The 19,398-nt window shown below is 47.8% G+C and overlaps 10 protein-coding genes across 10 annotated transcripts; 5 read left to right on the forward strand and 5 right to left on the reverse strand.

The window, feature by feature from the left end:
* Nucleotides 1-1,059: 1,059 nt before the first annotated feature.
* N7517_007350 (U2 snRNP complex subunit HSH49) lies at nucleotides 1,060-2,247 on the forward strand (the record flags this gene model as incomplete). The annotated part of the gene is made up of 3 exons (XM_056725080.1): nucleotides 1,060-1,079; nucleotides 1,129-1,504; nucleotides 1,567-2,247. The coding sequence occupies 3 exons, from the start codon at nucleotides 1,060-1,062 to the stop codon at nucleotides 2,245-2,247; spliced, it is 1,077 nt and encodes a 358-aa protein (XP_056581330.1).
* A 503-nt stretch (nucleotides 2,248-2,750) lies between these two features.
* N7517_007351 (DUF2015 domain-containing protein) lies at nucleotides 2,751-3,202 on the reverse strand (the record flags this gene model as incomplete). The annotated part of the gene is made up of 2 exons (XM_056725081.1): nucleotides 2,751-3,070; nucleotides 3,148-3,202. The coding sequence occupies 2 exons, from the start codon at nucleotides 3,200-3,202 to the stop codon at nucleotides 2,751-2,753; spliced, it is 375 nt and encodes a 124-aa protein (XP_056581331.1).
* Nucleotides 3,203-3,706: 504 nt separating this feature from the next.
* On the forward strand, nucleotides 3,707-4,503 carry N7517_007352 (uncharacterized protein; the record flags this gene model as incomplete). The annotated part of the gene is made up of 5 exons (XM_056725082.1): nucleotides 3,707-3,752; nucleotides 3,839-3,933; nucleotides 4,021-4,044; nucleotides 4,120-4,241; nucleotides 4,332-4,503. 5 exons carry the CDS (start codon nucleotides 3,707-3,709, stop codon nucleotides 4,501-4,503), a joined length of 459 nt encoding a protein of 152 aa, XP_056581332.1.
* A 730-nt stretch (nucleotides 4,504-5,233) lies between these two features.
* On the forward strand, nucleotides 5,234-6,606 carry N7517_007353 (malate dehydrogenase; the record flags this gene model as incomplete). The annotated part of the gene is made up of 8 exons (XM_056725083.1): nucleotides 5,234-5,236; nucleotides 5,294-5,325; nucleotides 5,394-5,502; nucleotides 5,553-5,640; nucleotides 5,700-6,077; nucleotides 6,130-6,214; nucleotides 6,266-6,410; nucleotides 6,466-6,606. The coding sequence occupies 8 exons, from the start codon at nucleotides 5,234-5,236 to the stop codon at nucleotides 6,604-6,606; spliced, it is 981 nt and encodes a 326-aa protein (XP_056581333.1).
* A 460-nt stretch (nucleotides 6,607-7,066) lies between these two features.
* Nucleotides 7,067-7,870, reverse strand: N7517_007354 (trafficking protein particle complex subunit; the record flags this gene model as incomplete). The annotated part of the gene is made up of 4 exons (XM_056725084.1): nucleotides 7,067-7,198; nucleotides 7,256-7,345; nucleotides 7,438-7,555; nucleotides 7,647-7,870. The coding sequence occupies 4 exons, from the start codon at nucleotides 7,868-7,870 to the stop codon at nucleotides 7,067-7,069; spliced, it is 564 nt and encodes a 187-aa protein (XP_056581334.1).
* Nucleotides 7,871-8,317: 447 nt separating this feature from the next.
* N7517_007355 (Zinc finger RING/FYVE/PHD-type) lies at nucleotides 8,318-10,277 on the reverse strand (the record flags this gene model as incomplete). The annotated part of the gene is made up of 6 exons (XM_056725085.1): nucleotides 8,318-8,786; nucleotides 8,845-9,070; nucleotides 9,127-9,232; nucleotides 9,303-9,619; nucleotides 9,676-9,999; nucleotides 10,133-10,277. 6 exons carry the CDS (start codon nucleotides 10,275-10,277, stop codon nucleotides 8,318-8,320), a joined length of 1,587 nt encoding a protein of 528 aa, XP_056581335.1.
* Nucleotides 10,278-10,676: 399 nt separating this feature from the next.
* On the forward strand, nucleotides 10,677-11,137 carry N7517_007356 (DUF2423 domain-containing protein; the record flags this gene model as incomplete). Its single annotated transcript, XM_056725086.1, has 3 exons — nucleotides 10,677-10,857; nucleotides 10,910-10,939; nucleotides 11,007-11,137. 3 exons carry the CDS (start codon nucleotides 10,677-10,679, stop codon nucleotides 11,135-11,137), a joined length of 342 nt encoding a protein of 113 aa, XP_056581336.1.
* A 537-nt stretch (nucleotides 11,138-11,674) lies between these two features.
* On the forward strand, nucleotides 11,675-14,623 carry las21 (mannose-ethanolamine phosphotransferase LAS21; the record flags this gene model as incomplete). Its single annotated transcript, XM_056725087.1, has 7 exons — nucleotides 11,675-11,871; nucleotides 11,932-11,976; nucleotides 12,040-12,328; nucleotides 12,395-12,522; nucleotides 12,580-12,950; nucleotides 13,014-14,003; nucleotides 14,067-14,623. The coding sequence occupies 7 exons, from the start codon at nucleotides 11,675-11,677 to the stop codon at nucleotides 14,621-14,623; spliced, it is 2,577 nt and encodes an 858-aa protein (XP_056581337.1).
* Nucleotides 14,624-14,717: 94 nt separating this feature from the next.
* N7517_007358 (uncharacterized protein) lies at nucleotides 14,718-15,327 on the reverse strand (the record flags this gene model as incomplete). The annotated part of the gene is made up of 2 exons (XM_056725088.1): nucleotides 14,718-15,093; nucleotides 15,143-15,327. 2 exons carry the CDS (start codon nucleotides 15,325-15,327, stop codon nucleotides 14,718-14,720), a joined length of 561 nt encoding a protein of 186 aa, XP_056581338.1.
* Nucleotides 15,328-16,063: 736 nt separating this feature from the next.
* N7517_007359 (putative meiosis protein MEI2) lies at nucleotides 16,064-18,903 on the reverse strand (the record flags this gene model as incomplete). Its single annotated transcript, XM_056725089.1, has 14 exons — nucleotides 16,064-16,269; nucleotides 16,320-16,422; nucleotides 16,476-16,555; nucleotides 16,608-16,651; nucleotides 16,712-16,740; nucleotides 16,793-16,810; nucleotides 16,883-16,913; nucleotides 16,971-16,989; nucleotides 17,042-17,108; nucleotides 17,168-17,203; nucleotides 17,261-17,503; nucleotides 17,565-17,981; nucleotides 18,036-18,708; nucleotides 18,770-18,903. 14 exons carry the CDS (start codon nucleotides 18,901-18,903, stop codon nucleotides 16,064-16,066), a joined length of 2,100 nt encoding a protein of 699 aa, XP_056581339.1.
* Between the last annotated feature and the right edge of the window lie 495 nt (nucleotides 18,904-19,398).

The following is a 19,398-nucleotide window of genomic DNA, read 5'->3' on the forward strand; positions in this document are numbered from 1 at the left end:
CCGCCGAGTAACTCCGTACAGACTAGTACACCAGAACACATTGATATCCTCATTTTCTTGTCATTTATTTATACAAAGCTCAGTGTTTACTCCGAATTATCACAAGGTTACAGCATTTCCGTACCAAAGACAAATATTCGGCCAAAGACTTAAAAATACAAAATCATCCAGCTTTCACAAGCTTCAAAAAGTGATATCCAGATATTCAAACCCACCACCCCTCACAGAGGGTATAGTCGAAGGGTCATTCAAGAATATATGGGGCATCTCCATACCATCCACCTATCCCGTATCGTTTCTCCAGTCAACGCGTAGTTTAGGCAAGAGGCGAGAACAATCTAGGTATCAAATTAGTCAAGACGGCTGGAATCCAAGGAGTTAAGAAGCGTACCTGAACAGTGTCGGCTTGGGCTCGCTGTAGGTGTAGCCTGTTTTCTTTTTGTTAGCCTCTTGTGCTGAGAACGCCAAAGGGGTATATACATACCCAGATAGACAATCAGAGGCAAGTATCCGCTAGATGGTTATCGCCGGTCAGCTCGGAGGATGACATGAAGGTGCTATGAGGCTCACTAGTGAATCGCAACGCGAGAAATATCAATGACCTTCGAGACGCGCTCCTAAATAAATTAAATAGAGTGTTAGAAACCTGGTCTTAAGGAGAATGGAGGATCGGGGTTGCGACTAACCTTGGTCTCCTCGGAGAATTGAACCATTGTGAATTTATGAAATGGAAGTTGGGGGGCTTCAAGGAGATTAAGAAGAATAACTTGAGATTGGTTCAAAGTCGATCCGGGTGAACAGTGGGAGATGTGGTTGATAGATGAAGTGGAAACGGGGAGGATTTGCGGAATCAAAAGTTTTCGGGAAAGGTCACTGATCCTCAGCTCCGGATTTCCCTTCAACACCTTCACACCTTATTACCTCTCCACCAGTCTACTTTGTTGGTCTTCTACCAACAGGATTTTCCTAGTCGATTGATTGTACTTGGATATTTGAGTCCATTTCCTTTAGGGGGAGCTTTTTTCCCCTCTCTTTCTCACTCTCTCCAATTAACTCACCATGTCTAACGCAAGGCATTGGTAAGACCCTCTTTCCTTGCCACGGGGCCCTGATGCTAACTCAACCTAGGGAACAAGATAAAGAGGCGACCGTGTACATTGGAAACCTCGATGAACGGGTCACAGACAGCCTGGTATGGGAACTGATGCTGCAGGCCGGGCGCATCGTTAACGTCCATCTGCCCAAAGACCGGGTCACGCAGTTACACCAGGGGTATGGATTTGTTGAATTCATCAGCGAGGAAGATGCCGAATATGCATCAAAGATTATGAACGGAATCCGTCTCCATGGCAAACCCATTCGTGTTAACAAGGCGTCGGCCGATAAGCAAAAGACCGTGGAAATTGGCGCAGAGCTGTTCGTGGGCAATCTTGACCCTATGGTTGCCGAGCAGGTGCTCTTCGATACATTCAGCCGGTTTGGAAACCTCGTCAACCCGCCTAAGGTGAGATCTCCCCCTAATAGAAACAAGATGGACACTGCTAACAGCCTTTTTTATTGTTACAGATTGCGCGCGATGACAACAATCTCTCTAAAGGATATGGATTTGTTTCTTTTGCCGATTTCGAATCCTCAGATGCGGCAATTGCCAACATGAATGGTCAGTACCTGATGAACAAACAGGTTTCGGTGCAGTATGCATACAAGAAGGACGGAAAAGGCGAGAGACATGGTGACGAAGCGGAGCGAATGCTGGCAGCCCAGGCTCGCAAGCATAATGTACAACCACCGACTCAGCAACCTCCTCAGTTCCCTGGCGCTCCCCCAGGCGTACCAGCAACGCCTATGTCCAATGGCGACATATCTCGACCCTTGAGCGCAGCACCGTCACAAGCACCCGACCTAGGCATGAACCGGGGTATGCCACCAGCTATGCCCTACCAGAATGCACCCCCTCCAATGCCTTACCAGGCCGTTCCTCCTCCAAACCGACATGTCCCACCTCCCGTTGCTTCACTCAATACCCCACCTCCCGGGCTCCCAGCCCGACCTCCGCCTTCCCAAGCTGGCTACGGCGGCCCACAAGCCTTCTTACCACCTGGATTTAATGGTGCAGGTCAACCACCCTTTGTCCCACAGGCTGCAGCTCCCCCTGGGTTTGCGCCGCCGCCTGGATTTGGACCTCCAGCCGGGGCCCCTTCATTGCCACCGGGCTTCCAACAGCCCGGGTATGGAGGCAATCGGTGATTTTAAGTGGCATTCGGTTTTGAAAGCCCCTCGCCACCAAAAGTTATGCCCTTGTCACTATGGAAGGTGGTGGTTTTTTGATATGATTTGATGACCCAAGGACCAAAGCGCTGGTCCATGTGTTTGATGTTCTCTTGCTTAGTTGCCTCAAACGTGTTTATGTGGGGGTGGATCAAACTGTACCTCGGCGCTGGCTGGCTGATGGCAGCGCTGGATGGTAATATGTAATATTAAGTATCTACTTGACACGGACAAAACAGACAGACTTGTTGTATTTCGATAACACATCAACTTAATAGGTTTCAGTTGCCAAGGATCATTCACAGAGACAAGGAATGCACCGGCCAAAGTGGTAATCGTAGTACCTCAAGGGCTCCGGCAGCGAAGACGAGATATTACTAGGCAAAAGCCGTGACCTCTTTGTATGGATTCTGCTAGCGAGATGGCCACTCTGACAATGGTGAAGAAAACAAGCTAGGACTGGTGCTATGGTTGTAGGCGAATCACGAAAACGAGACAAATTTGGGATCCCTTGGCCGGCCGTCAGGTCCGATGTTATTCTTTGCAAATCGTTGCTCCGTGTAAATCCGGCGTGCTTCATCGAAGTTGACCTTACGACTCTTCATAATCTTCATCACTTCGGCCTTTGCTCGTTGATCCAAGCCAGCCCTCGAATCTCCATCTGCAAGATTGGCAGTAATGTCGAACTGTGACGAGCTCAGGCCGGCCTCAAGATCGGCGGTGAAACTTGAGGGAAGGCGGTGATAGATATAATCAGGCACTTGGACTAATGGCATCCATCGTGACCGTGTGAGATATAACGCTGTAGTGAAATTAGAACCAAATCCGTTACGAATGATTGCTTTGTTTCCTTTGGAGTCGTAAGGTCACTTTACTTACCTGTCCCGCCGATAATAACTGAAAAGAGTAGGAAATAAAAGAGAATGTAGGTCATGATGATGAGTGATACCGGTGAAGATTCCGGCGTGGAGTGCCTGGTAAGGTAGTATAGAGCTTTGCGATATTGCGGTGCAAGGAGTTGGCGCTCTTGAGAGTATTTCGCTAGAGAAGTAAGAGATGATGTGTCACATCAGGCAAGAAGCCGTCGATGAAGAAGGCATATGAAGATTAGAGTGGTTGTTACTAGAAGGGAGAGTTTGGAGGGGGCAACGTCAGCATCGCGTTCATTATTGGCAGCCTGGAGGTCGCCGGAAGCTGTCAGTTCTGCCTTACTAAACAGGCGATGAGGCATCAAGGTATTCCAGAGCCCAGGCATCAAGATTATCAAGTAATAAGGCATCAAGGCACCAAGGCTATTCCTAAAGTAGCCGCCTTAGCGAGACCCCGTCCAATCTGAGGTCTTGGCATTCGAGACACACACAATTTGATCGACGTGAAGACGGTTTTGATAGCGATTTCGATCTTTCAATTCTCCAACTCAACATCCCCTCACATCACAATGGCCTCCTCAAACATCTCCAACGATCTGATCTGGCAGATCACCCGTACGTCCGACCCTGCGCATTTTTCCCTTTCGAGATTTTAAGTCAAAGCTTTTGGAAACCGAACTCGAGCTCATCAATTGGAATAGGCAACCAGAACTCCTACCTGGTTAACCGCAACTCCGGCGGTGGCTTCCAGTTCTCCCGCGACCCCCTCAACCTGGTCAACAAGCACTCTTACAAGGTATGGGACATCTCGGGGATCAAACGGAATGGATGAACCTCTTCCGGGAATGGATGGCTAACAACGATCTCTTTTGGCGCATTATAGTATGCCGGTTTCACCAACAACAAGGTAATTATACTCTGCACTGCTGGTGTTTTCGCCTTTCTTTTCAAAGATTTGTGGCGCTAACTATCTTATCTTCAGGCCATCGGTGTCCAGGCTACTGAGAACGGCGTCGCCGTGACCACCAAGAAGCCCAGCAACCCCAACCAGCCCGGCCAGAACTTGGTTACCGTGACTTACGGCCCCAAGACCTCCACCCGCAAGTAAGTGATACCCAATTTTCCATTTGATCGAAGACATACGGTGTATGTTACTTTCACGGCCCAATGCTGACTGTTATCTCTTCTCTCTAGGATCTACAAGGGTGTTGCCGACCGTACCGCCAAGAACAACTACCGTGCTGATATCCGCGAGGAGGCCGTTGCCCGCGTCAGCGCCGTTCGCCGCGCCCAGCTCCCCAAGAAGGATACTCCCGCCAAGAAGGCCCGCGGCTCCAAGGCCCGCAAGGTCGAGGAGTCCGAGTAAATTTGTCTCGATACAAAGATGAATTGTGGACCATGAAGGATCGGGGATTTGGGGGAGAGGGAAGGGGAGACTTGATAGGCGTATGTGAAACGCCATGCTGGACTTGGAAACCATAATCTAGCAATCTTGCTCCAAGGACAGAAAAAAAAACCAGTGTCCTGTCCGAGACCTTCTAAAGCAAGAGAAAACAAATTTTCAAAACAGATTTCGGATAAAAGTAAAATTGATTCACTGGACAACCGACTGGACAGCCGACTGGTCGGCCCGAGCCACAATGGCCGGGCTGTATAACAGAATATAGTCCGCCTTTTCCCGATATGACGACCCGTTACTCCATAGCTCGGGGAAGTTTCGGGTGGAACTACCTAGGTATGTATCTTAAGAGAATACCTCGGAAGAATTGCCGGGGAATCTGGAGAAAGGTCGAAAGCTGTAGTGATCATTCGTGTAGAGAGAGAGAGAGAGAGAGAGAGAGAGAATCGCAATTAATAGAATATTGAAGGATATGAAATATAATAGAAGATACATATTAACGAAAAATAAAGTAATATATAGAATATAGAACTATAAGGTACAATGTAGGAAATATCTTACATGTGGAAAGCCGATGTCGTACATAAACAGTCTGGGGTTGCCCCTCTCACCGGGGACTGCCCCTCTTATAAATCGGACGATTCCCCTTCTCTCCTTTCTTCCCCATCTTCTTTCTCTTTCACACATATAATTCATCATGGTTAAAGCTGGTATGTTATTTGAATTGTTTGCCTATCATTTGCTGATTCGTTATTAGTTGTTCTCGGAGCTGCTGGTGGCATTGGCCAGGTACGTTTCCCCCTTCCCCAGGAAAGCTTCCAATGTGTCATATGAACTTCAGCTAATCGATCCTCTAGCCTCTCTCTCTTGCTGAAGGCTTGCCCTCTCGTCGATGACCTTGCCCTCTACGATGTTGTCAACACCCCCGGTGTTGCTGCAGATCTCTCTCACATCTCCTCGGTTGCCGTACGTATACCCCGCAAGCATGGTGAATAAGCCTGCTAACAGTGGACTAGAAAATCACTGGTTACCTCCCCAAGGATGATGGATTGAAGCTCGCTCTGACCGGTGCTGACGTTGTTGTCATCCCCGCCGGAATTCCCCGTGAGTAGATCCGATAATCGGCATGTGATGCTTTGCTAACGTCTTATGGTAACATCTAGGCAAGCCCGGTATGACCCGTGACGACCTCTTCAAGGTCAATGCCGGAATTGTCAAGGGTCTCGTCGAGAACATCGCCGAGTTTGCCCCCAAGGCTTTCATCCTTGTTATCTCCAACCCTGTTAACTCCACCGTCCCCATCGCCGCCGAGGTCCTTAAGGCCGCCGGTGTCTTCGACCCCAAGCGTCTGTTCGGTGTGACCACCCTGGACGTCGTTCGTGCCGAGACCTTCACCCAGGAGTTCTCCGGCGTCAAGAACGCTTCTGATGCCACCGTCCCCGTTATTGGTGGACACTCTGGCGAGACCATTGTTCCTCTGTTCAGCAAGGTTTCCCCCAACTTCCAGATCCCCGCTGACCGTTACGATGCTCTTGTCAACCGTATGTGAACTGTCCTTTCTGTGTGATGCATTTGCTGATATTCATTCCATAGGTGTCCAATTCGGTGGTGACGAGGTCGTCAAGGCCAAGGACGGTGCTGGTTCCGCTACTCTGTCTATGGCCTTTGCCGGTTTCAGGTATGTTTACCCCGCTAATCCGGAGCTACCACGGTGACTGACAAATACTAGATTCGCCGAGGCTGTCATCAAGGCTTCCAAGGGCGAGAAGGGCATTGTTGAGCCTACTTTCGTCTACCTGCCCGGTGTTGCCGGCGGTGATGAGATTGCCAAGGCTACCGGTCTTGACTTCTTCTCCACTCCCGTGGAACTCGGTGTAAGTCTTCAATTTTCCAGTGTGTTAAGACAACTAACTGACATGCTCGATCCAGCCCAACGGTGCCGAGAAGGCCATCAACATCCTTGACGGTATTACCGAGCAGGAGAAGAAGCTCCTTGAGGCTTGCGTCAAGGGACTTCAGGGCAACATCGAGAAGGGTGTTGAGTTCGCCAAGAACTCCCCACCAAAGTAAGCTCTCCCTCCCCCTGTCTGTTATCCATCATGTATATCAGGTGGGTCTCTTTTGTGTCGGTACATGTCTCTCTGGGTTTTCCACGGCCGCGATGACACCGGAAAATGGCAGAGCGTTGCTAACCAATCCTCTCCCGGAAAGATAGGCTTTAAATGCGAGACCACGAGTTTATGAACAATGAGCAGACACGAGTAGTGTACGGTCCGACAGATGGGTAGGTTTAGCACAAATATATGTAGCAACCAACCTGCAATGGAAAGAAGTACAGATTTCACTGTTCATATTCGGGCGTTTTTCGGTATCCTGTCTCATGTAGCCAAGAGACTTGGAATAATCAATGACCCTTGTAGTAAATTGAATGAACCACAAGGTCTTTGCAAGATGGAACTGTCATAAGTCATACAATAGGCGTAAATTGGTTGAAGGGCTAGCCCAGGCCCAGGCGCAACCATTTTCACGTTCAAGGCCGAGGCTGGAGAGTTTTGATCTGGAAGGTTGCACCTGGTAGATCTGAGGTCTCGGCCTGCACAGTCGTGTTGATACCCAAATTCGCTAATGCGCCCCGGATGATACCGCAAGGAAACCAGAGGTACTAGATGAATCTATAAGCCAAGATATCCTCATTAATTTGCAAAAGGGATATGCTTACTGCCTGCGCCATGGATATTGCTTCACTCCGCACTGCCATGCTCATCCTACCAAATGGTCGGAACGCGCTATCGGTCAAAACATAGACTCCCTATTTATGGCCCGCATTAGTTTCATGGACATCTGTGCAAGTGGATTTATGCCGCCTCTCCCCGACAACAGTTATCTCTGGATTGCACATACCCTATGGTTCGTTTTCAAATTATCCACCTGTTTCTTGAATAGGACTGTCCACAGATCCTTGCAGAGGAACTTGATCACGTCGAGATTATCGGTAAAGCGAGGACGGTCGCGGGCGAAGCTAGAGAGAATTGACACAGGTTAGCACGCTGTAGGGCTGCAAGAGAATGCAAAGGGGTTGGTGTAAAAGGAGATAGACGTTAATGGCTTACCGCTCCGCAAGACCTTGTCCAACACGATAACCCAGAGACTCTAGACGGAAGAATGTCGTCTCTCTAACCTCTTCGTCTTCCGTTTCCTTTCCCTCGGTTGCAAGTTCCCTTGCCATGCGCTCGGCCATTGGCACCAATTCTATGAGTAGGAAGTCGAAGCATGAGGAGCTGAAGACGCGGGCATTTGGATCGGTATTTAACGGGGAGGTTGAATCGATTGACATTATGAAAGAGTCAAAAGGCGACCAAATCTAGCGAATGAACAAGTGGTCCGGGTTGATGTATGGAATGGCGGAGTATTGATGGGAAGGACTGGAAATGGAGTTGGAGGGAGTTGGGGAGTCGGGAGCTGGGGAGTCGGGAGCTGGGGGGGGTCTAAGCTAACTCCAGGCCGGAATCCACCTGATATTGGCCTTTTGATCTATACAAGGAAATAGAACTTCTTGATTGTGCTATTTAAATACAAAGACAGATAGTCATGGCCAATATATTTCCGTTGATTGACCGATTAAAACTAAAATGATACAATTGCCCCTTAGATACATAGCCACTTGTGATATCTTGAAGACTCCACCCGCCAATAACTCCATGGAAATATGCACCAGAAAAAGAAATGACCAATGATTTGGTCGTCAGCTTGACACAAGCTGGACTAGAATAAGAATCTAAATTCATGGTGGGTATGATCCGCCATTCAGAGGGCTGCTGGCAGGCGGGATATGGTAATCTTGACGAGAAAAAGTTCGGGAAGGCAGATTTGTAGCTTGCCTTTTAGGAGGTGGCGCAGGAGACTCTTCATCTTCATCGCCGCTTTCAGTCAGGTCGATGACCTGAGAAATAGGTCGCTTTTTGCTGGACATGCGCATCACAGAGGACGGGGTTGATGCCTCTCGTGACTGCGACTGCGACTGCGCAGGTGTTCGCTCCAGGGCGGTCTTCGGGGCTCCTGGTTCTTGTTTTACAGTAGGCATACCTGGTTCGCTGATTTCGATCAGGTCGTCGTCATCGTCATCTGATGTGGGAGTCATCCCTCCCAATTTGTTTGCGTCAGAATCACTGGGCTTTGACCATACACCGTCGGGCTCAACCGTGACTTGATCGATGTCCGATGACGTTGACTGAAGGATGTCATCAACGTACCTATGCGATCAGTCAGGAAAAGAAATAGATATGTCAATGAGAGGCACGTGGGACTTACTGGTCAACTTGCAGAGACTCAAAGCTAGTCGATTTGGAACACACAGGGCAGGTCCAAGTTGGAGCTTGTTTTTGCAATTCAAGGAATGAAGATGCATCGAAGCATTGGTTGTGTGTGCAAACGATAGAGCGGCAAGGTACCTGGATGCGCAGGGTAGATAGAGGGCATTTAAGTGACATGACACTTGATGTCGCGACAATCTCCGAATCGTTTGCGCGATTTTGCACTGGAGATCTAGATTAGCATGATATAATATAGGGAAGGGAACGGGGGGATTCTTACTTTCGCGCAAGACTTGCTCCTTCGAGATGATTTTCCGTGTCTTCAACTGCGATACAAGATCTTCGGTCGGATGTTGCTTCACGAGGTTGGCAAGCGCAAAGAATTTCTGTGTATGGAGTTAGTCAATCGGCCTAGCAGATGCTCTACCAAGTAGAAATGGAGGGAGTTCATCCAACCTTTTGTGTCAACGCGTAAGTCATGACGATATTATTTGGGTAATTGGGCTTTTTGCGGATCAAGTTCGTGACATCTGCAGGTTGTGTAGTCCCCGGCCTGTTTTTCAGACCTCTCAGATTGGCTTTCACTTCATCGAGATTTACTTTGAGCTCCACCTGATGTGGAAATGCAATGTCTGACTTGGTGTATTGTGTGAGGCCTGAATCACCGGCGCAATAAACCATTACTCGAAGATTTGCGTCTGTTTGCAGGCTATAGGCAACTTGCTGAGATAGCATGACCTTCAGTTCAACACTATCCCGTGTTTGTTCGCGAACTGGATAAGATTAGATACGGATCTTCAACAAGCTCCAAAAATGCAAAGCAACATACCTTTACATTCCACAACTGCGGTCAAAGGCTCCAGGATTGTGTAAAATGGACTTTCTTTGAAAATCAAAGGACCTGGAGATATATGAGCCGCCGTAGGAGGATTCATGAGAGGAGCACTCGGACCGGACGAGTATGGGTGAGGCGACATGGAGACCCCAAGCGGCGCAGGTCGAGTTTGTGCAGGAGATTGAGAGACAGGTGACGGCTGGTATTGTGGTCTAGAGGGTGACTGATATTGCACAGTGTTTGGGAAAGCAGTCGCACGAATGCGCCTGGCTAGAGCATCGAAATTGACAGGGTCGGATTCCGCGAGGGATTGGATGCCTATTTCGTTGGTCAGTATAAAGATGTTTGCAAGAATAGGCTGCGAAACAGGGAGTTGAAGAAAAAAGGATTGCAAAACATGCAAAGGATAGAATAGACGAGCCATAACAAGAGTCGGGGAGAATTAACGAACGTTGAATAATGCGGAACTGTAGGGTTGCCTTCAACCCGGATACCTGGAGGCCCTCATACCTCAACAAATCTTTCAGCTGTGGATTTGTAAGAGGTTTGATGAAGGCCGTGAGTGTTGCAACCTCTGACGACAGGCTGGTCGACATGGCTGCTTATGACTGCGCGCGCAGATAAGAGAAGTGCGAAAGCAATCAAGGACTTGGTTCAGGGTTCCTCGAGAGACAAGGGTCCAATTCAGCCAGGCCAATTGTAAGGGCTCTGCATCGATACATCTCTCGACTGGAGTGAAAATGCGAAAGGCCACAAACCCCAGTCACAAAAGGGTGAGGTCGAGTCGACACTCGGAGGTGAACCCGTCCTTGGAAGTGCGGTCTCCGGATGACATAAGACGAGCCTATCGGAAAAAAAAAGTTGATTGTGTTATCAGTTTGACCATTTTATTTCCCACCCGACATCAGTTTCAACATCGGTTTTAACATTCTTGCCCATATCCTCACATCTTGATACCCTATTTACCCCCTTTTCCCCTTCTATATCTTCATACAATGGCCAAAAGTGTCCGAGCTAGCGTTTCCAAGCGCAACAGAGCCAATCTGCGCACCAAGATCTTCGGCCCAGTGGTCGATGCCAGAACCGAGAGACTCGCTGCCAAACTACAGGAGCTTGCAGCACAGCCGCGGCCTGAAGCCCCTAAGAAATCAAAGAAAGAGCAAGAGATCGAGGATGGTATGTATACTACCATCATATTTCAAGGATACCTACTTACCTCATATTACAGCAGTCAAGGCCCAGACCGCCGACAGTGAAGGTTAGTCTATGACAATTCAACTTATGAATCATACCTCCACTGCAGAATGCTTACCCGCCCAACACAGAGATGGATATCGACACACTTAAGTCCAAGAAAAAGCCGGAGCGTGTGCACAAGCGCAACCAGAAGCCCCGCAACTCGATTGTTTTCCAAAAGCGTCTCGGTACAACCATGAAGGGTCCCAAGAGGAAGTGAGGCGTGTGCCGAGTGAGGGGCAACGAATGGATTATTGATGAGATGGTGTGGCGGAAAGAAGAAAAAGGCGTTTGGGAGTCCACGATTACACCTGCGATTCACGTACATATGTTTCATAGTCTATGTCTGATATACCATTCCTTTTCATTAAAGGCTTGAGATATTACTTGGATTTTGCTCGGTGGGAAAAGAATAACCTTAGTGTGGCCGGGGAGCCAATATAGGTTGCTCTTAAATTCCAAATCACTGATAAGCAACCCTAGTCAAGATTAATTAGCGAATTTGTGGCATCATCCAACACTGTTCACTTCTATCTTATGAATAGAGGGGTCAAATCTTGAAGTAAATAGTAAATGTAGACCTCTATATGGAGTATAATATACAAGGTACTCGAGAAGGCGGTGTGGTGGTGCGCGTCGATCATAAACATGATTCTGCCTCCTTTTGGATCCCCCGGACAGTTCGACATGTCCATTTGATTTGGGGTTATTTACATCAAATCCGTCCTGCCAGTGTTAAAGCCAGTCAATTTGCAAAATGGCGGGCTTCCGCAGCTGGACGACGGTCATTGCCAATTTGTTAGTGCCCGTGGGCATACTTACCTTCTCTTCAGGATTCTTCCCTTATAAGCCGTTGATCCCTGGATTAGCGACTTTTGATGAAACAGGCGCAAATGCTACAGCACCTGCGATGTTTGACAAAGTTATCTTCATGGTGGTTGATGCGCTACGGAGGTATGGTTGGAATCATTCAACCCCCAACTATACCAGTAATTAACAAGCTGTCACATCTAGCGACTTTGTATATTCGAACGACTCGGGTTTCTTGTTTACACAGAGGTGAGTGTCACGTTTGAAATGCACCCTTTTATTATTCGAAATAAATAACTGATTTGATACTAGCTTGATCCGGTCCGGTGCTGCATTGCCGTTCACTGCCTATGCGAGCTCTCCGACTGTTACAATGCCTCGGTTAAAGGCCATCACAACTGGTTCAGTTCCATCATTTTTAGATGTTATTCTCAACATTGCCGAATCAGACACCACATCAACACTGGCATACCAGGACACCTGGTTGGCACAAATAAAGGCCGCAGGAGGACGGCTTGTGATGTATGGGGACGACACTTGGCTCAAGCTCTTCCCGGGGATGTTTGACCGAGCTGATGGAACTACAAGCTTCTTCGTGTCGGTCAGTTGTACTTTAGGTGTTTGTGTATCCGCAGTATTAGTATTGAAACTGAGCTTCTTCTCGCAGGACTTCACCGAAGTAGATCATAATGTGACTCGACACGTTCCTAACGAGCTTGCCCAGGATGACTGGTCTGCTTTGATCATGCATTACCTGGGTCTGGATCATATAGGACATAAGGCTGGCCCGAAAAGGTAAATCCAGCTCTCTACCTCATTATTAGCTGCTCATTCAACCTCTAACTCTCATAGTCCCTTCATGATACCGAAACAGCATGAGATGGACTCTGTGGTGACTGAAATATATACTGCAATGCAGCAACAAGACCATCTCCAATCCACACTTTTCGTGTTGTGTGGAGATCATGGCATGAACGAGGCTGGAAACCATGGCGGATCCTCTGCCGGTGAAACATCCCCCGCGTTGCTTTTCGTGTCACCCAAGTTCGAAGCCTTGGGTGGCCGCAGAGAAAGCCCCACGGAACCGTCAGGCGATATGCAGTATTACCAGACGGTTGAGCAAGCGGACATTGCTCCAACCTTGGCGGGGCTTCTTGGTATCCCAATTCCTTTAAACAGTCTTGGTGTGTTCATCCCGGACTTTTTGGAGATGTGGGATAATGGTATGGACTCTATTCCTAAACGCACCAAAAGCGAAAGACAACAACGAACTGACTAGGAAATAGGTTCTCATAAACTTCGAATCTTATATCAAAATGCCGAGCAGCTATTGAACACATTGACAACTACATTCCCTGGATCTACGTTTAGTCCCGATAGCATTACATCCTGTGCTTCGGGAGTTTCATCAGGTATTGAGGGAGCTCAATGTGCTTGGGCCCGAGTCCAGCAAGTTCTCTCTAGCAGGGATGAAGCAGATGATTCTTACTCTACGGCTGGACCCGCTTTGTTGCATTTCTTAAAGATTGCACAGGAGGTTATGAGCCGAACTGCTAGTAACTACGATGTCTCGAGACTCGTTCTGGGTCTGTTGATCACGGGAGTTGCAGGCCTGCTTGTACTTCCGGCCACATACAAGGAATGCACCCGTCACGGATCTTCCGGGATGTTTTTGATGCTCATGATCATCACTTGTGGGATGATGATGTTTGCGAGTAGTTATGTGGAGGAAGAGCAACAGTTCTGGTATTGGATCTGCTCGGGATGGATTGTCTACCTGCATATCAAATCGCAATCATCTGCAAACCCGGTGTCACGCAAACGCTTTGGATCATTAGCATCTTGGTCTAACAAATGCATGATCCTTGTGCTCGCAATCACTCAGCGGCTCTTGCGACGTTGGAACCAAACGGGACAGAAGTTCGCGGCTGAACCTGATATTGCTCGCACCTTCTTTGTGCGCCATCCAGAAATCTTCTGGGGTCTTTATATCCTCACATATGTGGATGCCGGTCGTCATCTTCTCAAGAGTATACCAATCTCTGGGATCTTGAAGCTCGGTGCCTTGGCTCCTGTCGTGTTGGCCTTTACATTCAAATTGCACTTTGTGACTTCGGAATCCCCCGAACTCCTTGATGGGACGTTCATCTCGCAAATTGTGAAGGAATGGCCGTACAGTCTATCATTGGTTTCCCATGCCAGACTTGTATTTTACGGACTTGCTCTCGTTGTTCTGCTAGCGCTCTTTGTCAGAAAACGATCCAGAGTTGCCCAAGGTAAGCCCATACATGTCCTAGATTTCCTCCGAGCTCGGAGTCCTTACTGACCAGAATCTCTAGGACCACATGATACAATCCATGAAGCTCTACACATCTTCCTAATGACGCAGTCTCGCGCCACTAACGTCCCGTTGTTCCTCATTTTCCGAATCCAGGCCGGGATTCTCTCTTCCATGAACCTCACCGGGATTGAAGTGACGATCACTACCTTGATCTTCCAATACATGACGTTCTTCGCGTTTGGCGGCTCCAACGCAATCTCCTCTGTGGACCTTGCTAGTGGATATAACGGTATTGACAGCTACAGCGTGGTACTCGTGGGGATTCTCACCTTCGCAAGCAACTGGGCAGGACCTATTTGGTGGGCTTCACAGAGCCATCGTCTCCGGCCGACGAATCCCGCAGAACAGAACCCCTCAGCACTGTTGACCTTCCATGTCACCATGTCCTTGGTTTCTGTCATGGCCGCCTGTACAGCCCTCCGGACGCATCTTTTCATCTGGACCGTTTTCTCCCCCAAATATCTCTACAGTATGGCGTGGGCAACTGCTAATCATGTTGCTGTCAATTTACTGGGGGAGGTTATTTTCTCTCGATCTCGATCTCATTATTCATAAAAAAACAATATTTCAACATAGAAATACAACGCCTGGACATACACCCCTTGGAATCCGTAAAAAAGCAAACACTGTACATAGAGGGGTATGAGACTCAAAATAAACCGCTGAATAAATCATCGATAGCGTTCTTCTTCTTCTTCTTTTTCGATGTAGTTTTTGAAACACCATCCTCGGTGAGCTTTTCCGTGGTCTTCTTAGAGACTTTGGAGACTTTGGATACCTTGGAGACCTTGATATCAGACTGCAAAACCTTGACCGGGCGGGTGAGTGGCGCTTCATCAATCCGACGAATGCGTTCTCCAAGATCTTCCTTTGCGATAACCGGAGTAATCTTAGACTTGCTTGCCACAGGTTGCACCTTCAGCTGATGACTGATCCCGGTAATTTTCGACAATCGCGCCAAGGCAGCTAGAAGCACGATTCCAAGGGTAGAGAACTGGTTATCGGCAACTACAGTTGAAAAAGCGCTAAGTAAAAAGTCAGTCTAATTCGACAAAATAGTAGGACTATTCATACATGTAACATCTTGGGATTATGTGAGTGGCCAGGTGGGATTTTACCCCCGATCGGGCGAGATCCAAGGTGGCGCGCTTCAAGACGGATAACCATTTCCACCATTTTGTTCGGCGATGTTGATTCTTGTTGCGGTGAAAGATTAAATGCAACGTTGAGTGGACTGCTAGGATTTCCTTGGAGTCCATGTTTTGTGTAGGGAGTTGGAAAAGATGAAAAGTGGGTTTTTTCCCGACGTACTTTTTATGTCTTCTACTTCTACTCTCTACCATTAGACTTAACATAATCAAACATTTCATTTGGCTAACTAGCTCCCTCATTTTTTTTTTCCAGATTTTCCAGATTTTCAGAAAAAAGCAATAGAAATAGCAAAAGCAGAAAAAGCAGAAGACGCAAAGACGCAAAGACGCAAAGACGCAAGGCCAAGAATGGCAAAGGCACAACGAGGCCATTAATGTTGAGCACAGTTAATGGTAGGAAACATGAAGTTTCTGTTGGCCAAATGTATTTGGTGGAAGGGGAAATGAACTGAAGTCCCAGATGTTTTGGGGGTTTTTTTTCTCTCTTTTCATCTTTTTTTTTTTGGATAACGAAGTCTGTGTTGCCCTCTCGAGTAGACCGGGCGAACACAGTCAATCGTAATCTTTTTCATAGGTAAGAGAGAAAAAAAGGGAACGCAATTGTCAATTTCAAGCCAAGCCTTGGACTCTTTTTTGGTTTTTTGGTTTTCATTTGTCGCAGAACTGAGGATCGAAGATTTGTCGGCGAATGTCTCTTGAAGTCTGTTCGGGTCCAACAGGACAGAGATGGATTGTCGGATTATTCGTCGACGAGAGCATTTTTTACGAGGAAAGCGCGAACTGAACTGAATTTTCAATGCAGAAACCCATGAAGAATGGGGGTTGTTAGCCTCGTGGTGAGGGCTTAATTCTTCTGCGAGGTAAATTGACGATCCTCTGCCTGCATCGAAGCAAACTCGCCAGGGGCATGCTGGACCGATCGTCCAGCAGAATGCCGGGGAGTGCGGATATAACCTCGATTTCGGGGTGTCTGGCTGAATGACTGAGACTGAGGACGCGTGCGGTTGTTGCGAGGCGTAGTGGGACCTCGGGTGCGAGGTGCGAAGAGGCCTATGAAGGGGTCAGGACAGGTTGACAAGTCAAAGGGCCTGATATCTTACCTTGCTGAGTAGTGCTAGCAACTGAACGACGCAGCTTACTGGCATCATTGGGGCCTGGGAAAGCCATTTCGGTTCCTGCACGAGGGCCGTTGATATGGAAAAGCTATATTCAGTCAATATCGAGACTGCAATAAGACAAGAAAGGATGAGACTTACTCGAGGTCGTTCTTCATGAGGACGGGTCATAACGTTGCTATTCCGGAATTTGCTAATCAGAGCGTCCTTCCCTTGGAGTGCTATTGAAACTTGTCAGAAATCATTCCCATTGATCACGGATGGGACACGAACTAGCATAAGAGACCTCAGTTCTCTTTGTGGAGATGCAGTTTGGCCTGTAATTGTCTCAAGTCAGCAAACGTGCAATTTTCTGGGGAAGATGAGGAGGGTCATACCAAGTTTTGCCCTGTCGAGCGCGAACAAGCTAAGGGAAACTGGTAAGTACATGCCACACACTGACCCGTGATATAACTTACATCGAGAATATCGATTGGCTACACAAGATGTTAGTAAAATATCGGACGAAAGGGATGTCAGATGAAAGGGATCTCAGCAGAATTACTCACATCGCCAAAGTTCATAAACGCATAACCAACGCTAGAAGGACAAAGGATCAGTAACATTGAAAACCAACAATGAACACTCAGAACTTACTTGCAACGATGAGTGAAATCTAGGCACCGCATTAGCTAGAACAAGCAAATAAATCATCGAGAAGAACTTACCCATGCGAAGATAGAGGAAGTCATACTTCCCATAACTGGACTCATCAATGATCCGCTGGAGCTGTTCCTATTGATCACATCGGATTAGCCTTCATGGTCTTAATAAGAAGATGGAGATAGTCATACCGAGGAAAGCTTGTTGGGAATATTGCGGATCATAACCTGTAAATGAGACAATATGTGAGAAATCGGTCTGGCGGCAGAGTGGAGAAAACTTACGGTGCTGCGAACATCTAGTCCATGCCTGATTCGATCGAGATCAATCGCGTGCTCTGGATTCGTCTTGCCCTCCTCAAAAGAAGGAGAAATGTCGATCTTCTCCTCGACCTCGTTCTCCTTGGACACGAGGTGGTATGGGGTCACAGGGCTCTGAGGGGAAACACGAGCACGACTGGGAGTTTGATTGTGAGACAAAGTAGGCTCTTCTTTCGCGTCAATTGGGGAGACACCGAAATGAAGACTCTGCATGAAACCGATATTAGCATTGTGCTTGTAAGAACAGAAAAATAAGAAAAGAAAATACATCGAGCCTAAACCCACCAAGGCAGGAGAAAGCATAAGCCGCATGACGCACGTTGAAATATTCCACGTGGTATCGATTCATGTTCGTTCCAGTCTCGATAAGCTTGCATGAACGCAGTTTGCCAAGGGAGGCAACAACATCTTCGACCACCCCATCCATAGGCTCCATGAGCCACTGGGTGGTGAACACAGAAAGCCAAAATGCACCATCGGAAGGAGCAGAAGCGGATCCATTGGTTTCGTTCAAGTTGGAGATTTCTCGGCCAGTGCACGGGAAGACGCGCCATCCAGGACGGGTTGAGCGAATTTTGTTCATGGCATTGATGGCATCTCGAAGATCGCCAAAGGAAAACGAGAACACGCCCTTAGTCCCAAGCTGCTTGAGGCAAACATTCTCAAGGGAAGGATACTCCTCAATCTTGATAAAGTCAGCTCTTGTCTATCCCATTATCAGGTTAGTATTGCAACTTACAGGGAGCATCATAGTGATAGAGCGGTGCGAAGTGTCGAGAGGGACATTGTGCACGATAAAGGATCGATTCTTCTCGGTAGATTCATGAATTCCACCACTGAAGGATCGTGAAGCGGGGATACCAGCGCTGCGACCAGCTTGGTGATCGGTGCTTCCATAAGTCAGCGCATTTGCAGGTGCAACATTTGCATCTCCAGTTGCGGGACCGTGAGTGTTTGCGAACAAGCTAGATATGAAAGCCGGGCTAGGGCTATATTCATAACTAATTCCCTCACGAGATGGTGAATAGCGAGTGTTGGCAATAGCTGTCTGAACAGGAGAAAGCAGGTAGTGTGGATCACCCAAATGCATACGATTGTGAGTCAATGCATGAGGTGAGTACTGCATTTGATCCACAGACCGAGACGCTTGGACATGAGAAGGCGAGTATCGCATTCCACCAGAACCAGCATTTGTAGGAGAGAGCTGTGGGGAAGTCGACGAATACTCAAACTGGTTGGCCGATGCATGAGTATTTGCCTGGTCAAGAGTTGCGGGCGCAATTTGAGTTAGCGCATTGGAGGGGTCGAACGCCTGGGCCGCATAGGCATAACCGGAAGCAGAGCTTGTAGGGATCGTTTGAGAAGGTAAGGTAGGCGCGGAGCGCTCGTTAGACCAACTAGCAAACGGATCACTGTAACGCCATAAAGTGTTAGGGCTTTGTTTCTTTAATGAATGTATAAACGAGCACTTACCCGATTGGGCGGATAGAACCAATTCCAGGGAACGGAACGGGATCTCCCCGGTTAGCGAAAGCATCATACCCAATGGGGTTGAAAGCAGTTAGCTGCTCAGATGGCGAGCCTCGAGTTGACGAGGGCTTCTCCATGTTTGAATCTAAAGTAACGCGAAGGTGAGCCGACCATAGTGTTGAAAGAACGATCTTGGGACATACAGGCTTGGAAATGGTTTCCACGAGGGCGGGAGAGCGCTATGAAGCGATTGAAGATGCAGAGGGTACAGAAGCGACTTCTGAAAGGACGGGTGACAGGAAAATAAAAGAGAAAGATGGTCAGCGTTGGCGAGGGAAATAATCTACTCTATATATACTTCGTTTATGGCTGCAACAAGGCGACTAAGCACGCAACAAACGAACTATTTAGGTACCCCGCCAAATAAACAGGTCACAAGCGTGTAGACTTTGGGTGGAAATTGCTATTCTTTTCACATTCGCTTAATCAAAAGTCTCAATGTTCTACGTAGGAGATTCGTGCTATATATGCCATTGTACGACCAAAGCACTGTTGTCTTTACAGTCTGTAAGAAAAGCAATTATATAGAATAGTGTGAAAAGCAGATTAAAACCATGTGCAGGGAGAAAAGG

Source organism: Penicillium concentricum (assembly GCF_028827145.1).
Source record: "Penicillium concentricum strain IBT 3081 chromosome Unknown utg000002l_segment0_segment0, whole genome shotgun sequence".
Lineage (NCBI taxonomy): Eukaryota > Fungi > Ascomycota > Eurotiomycetes > Eurotiales > Aspergillaceae > Penicillium > Penicillium concentricum.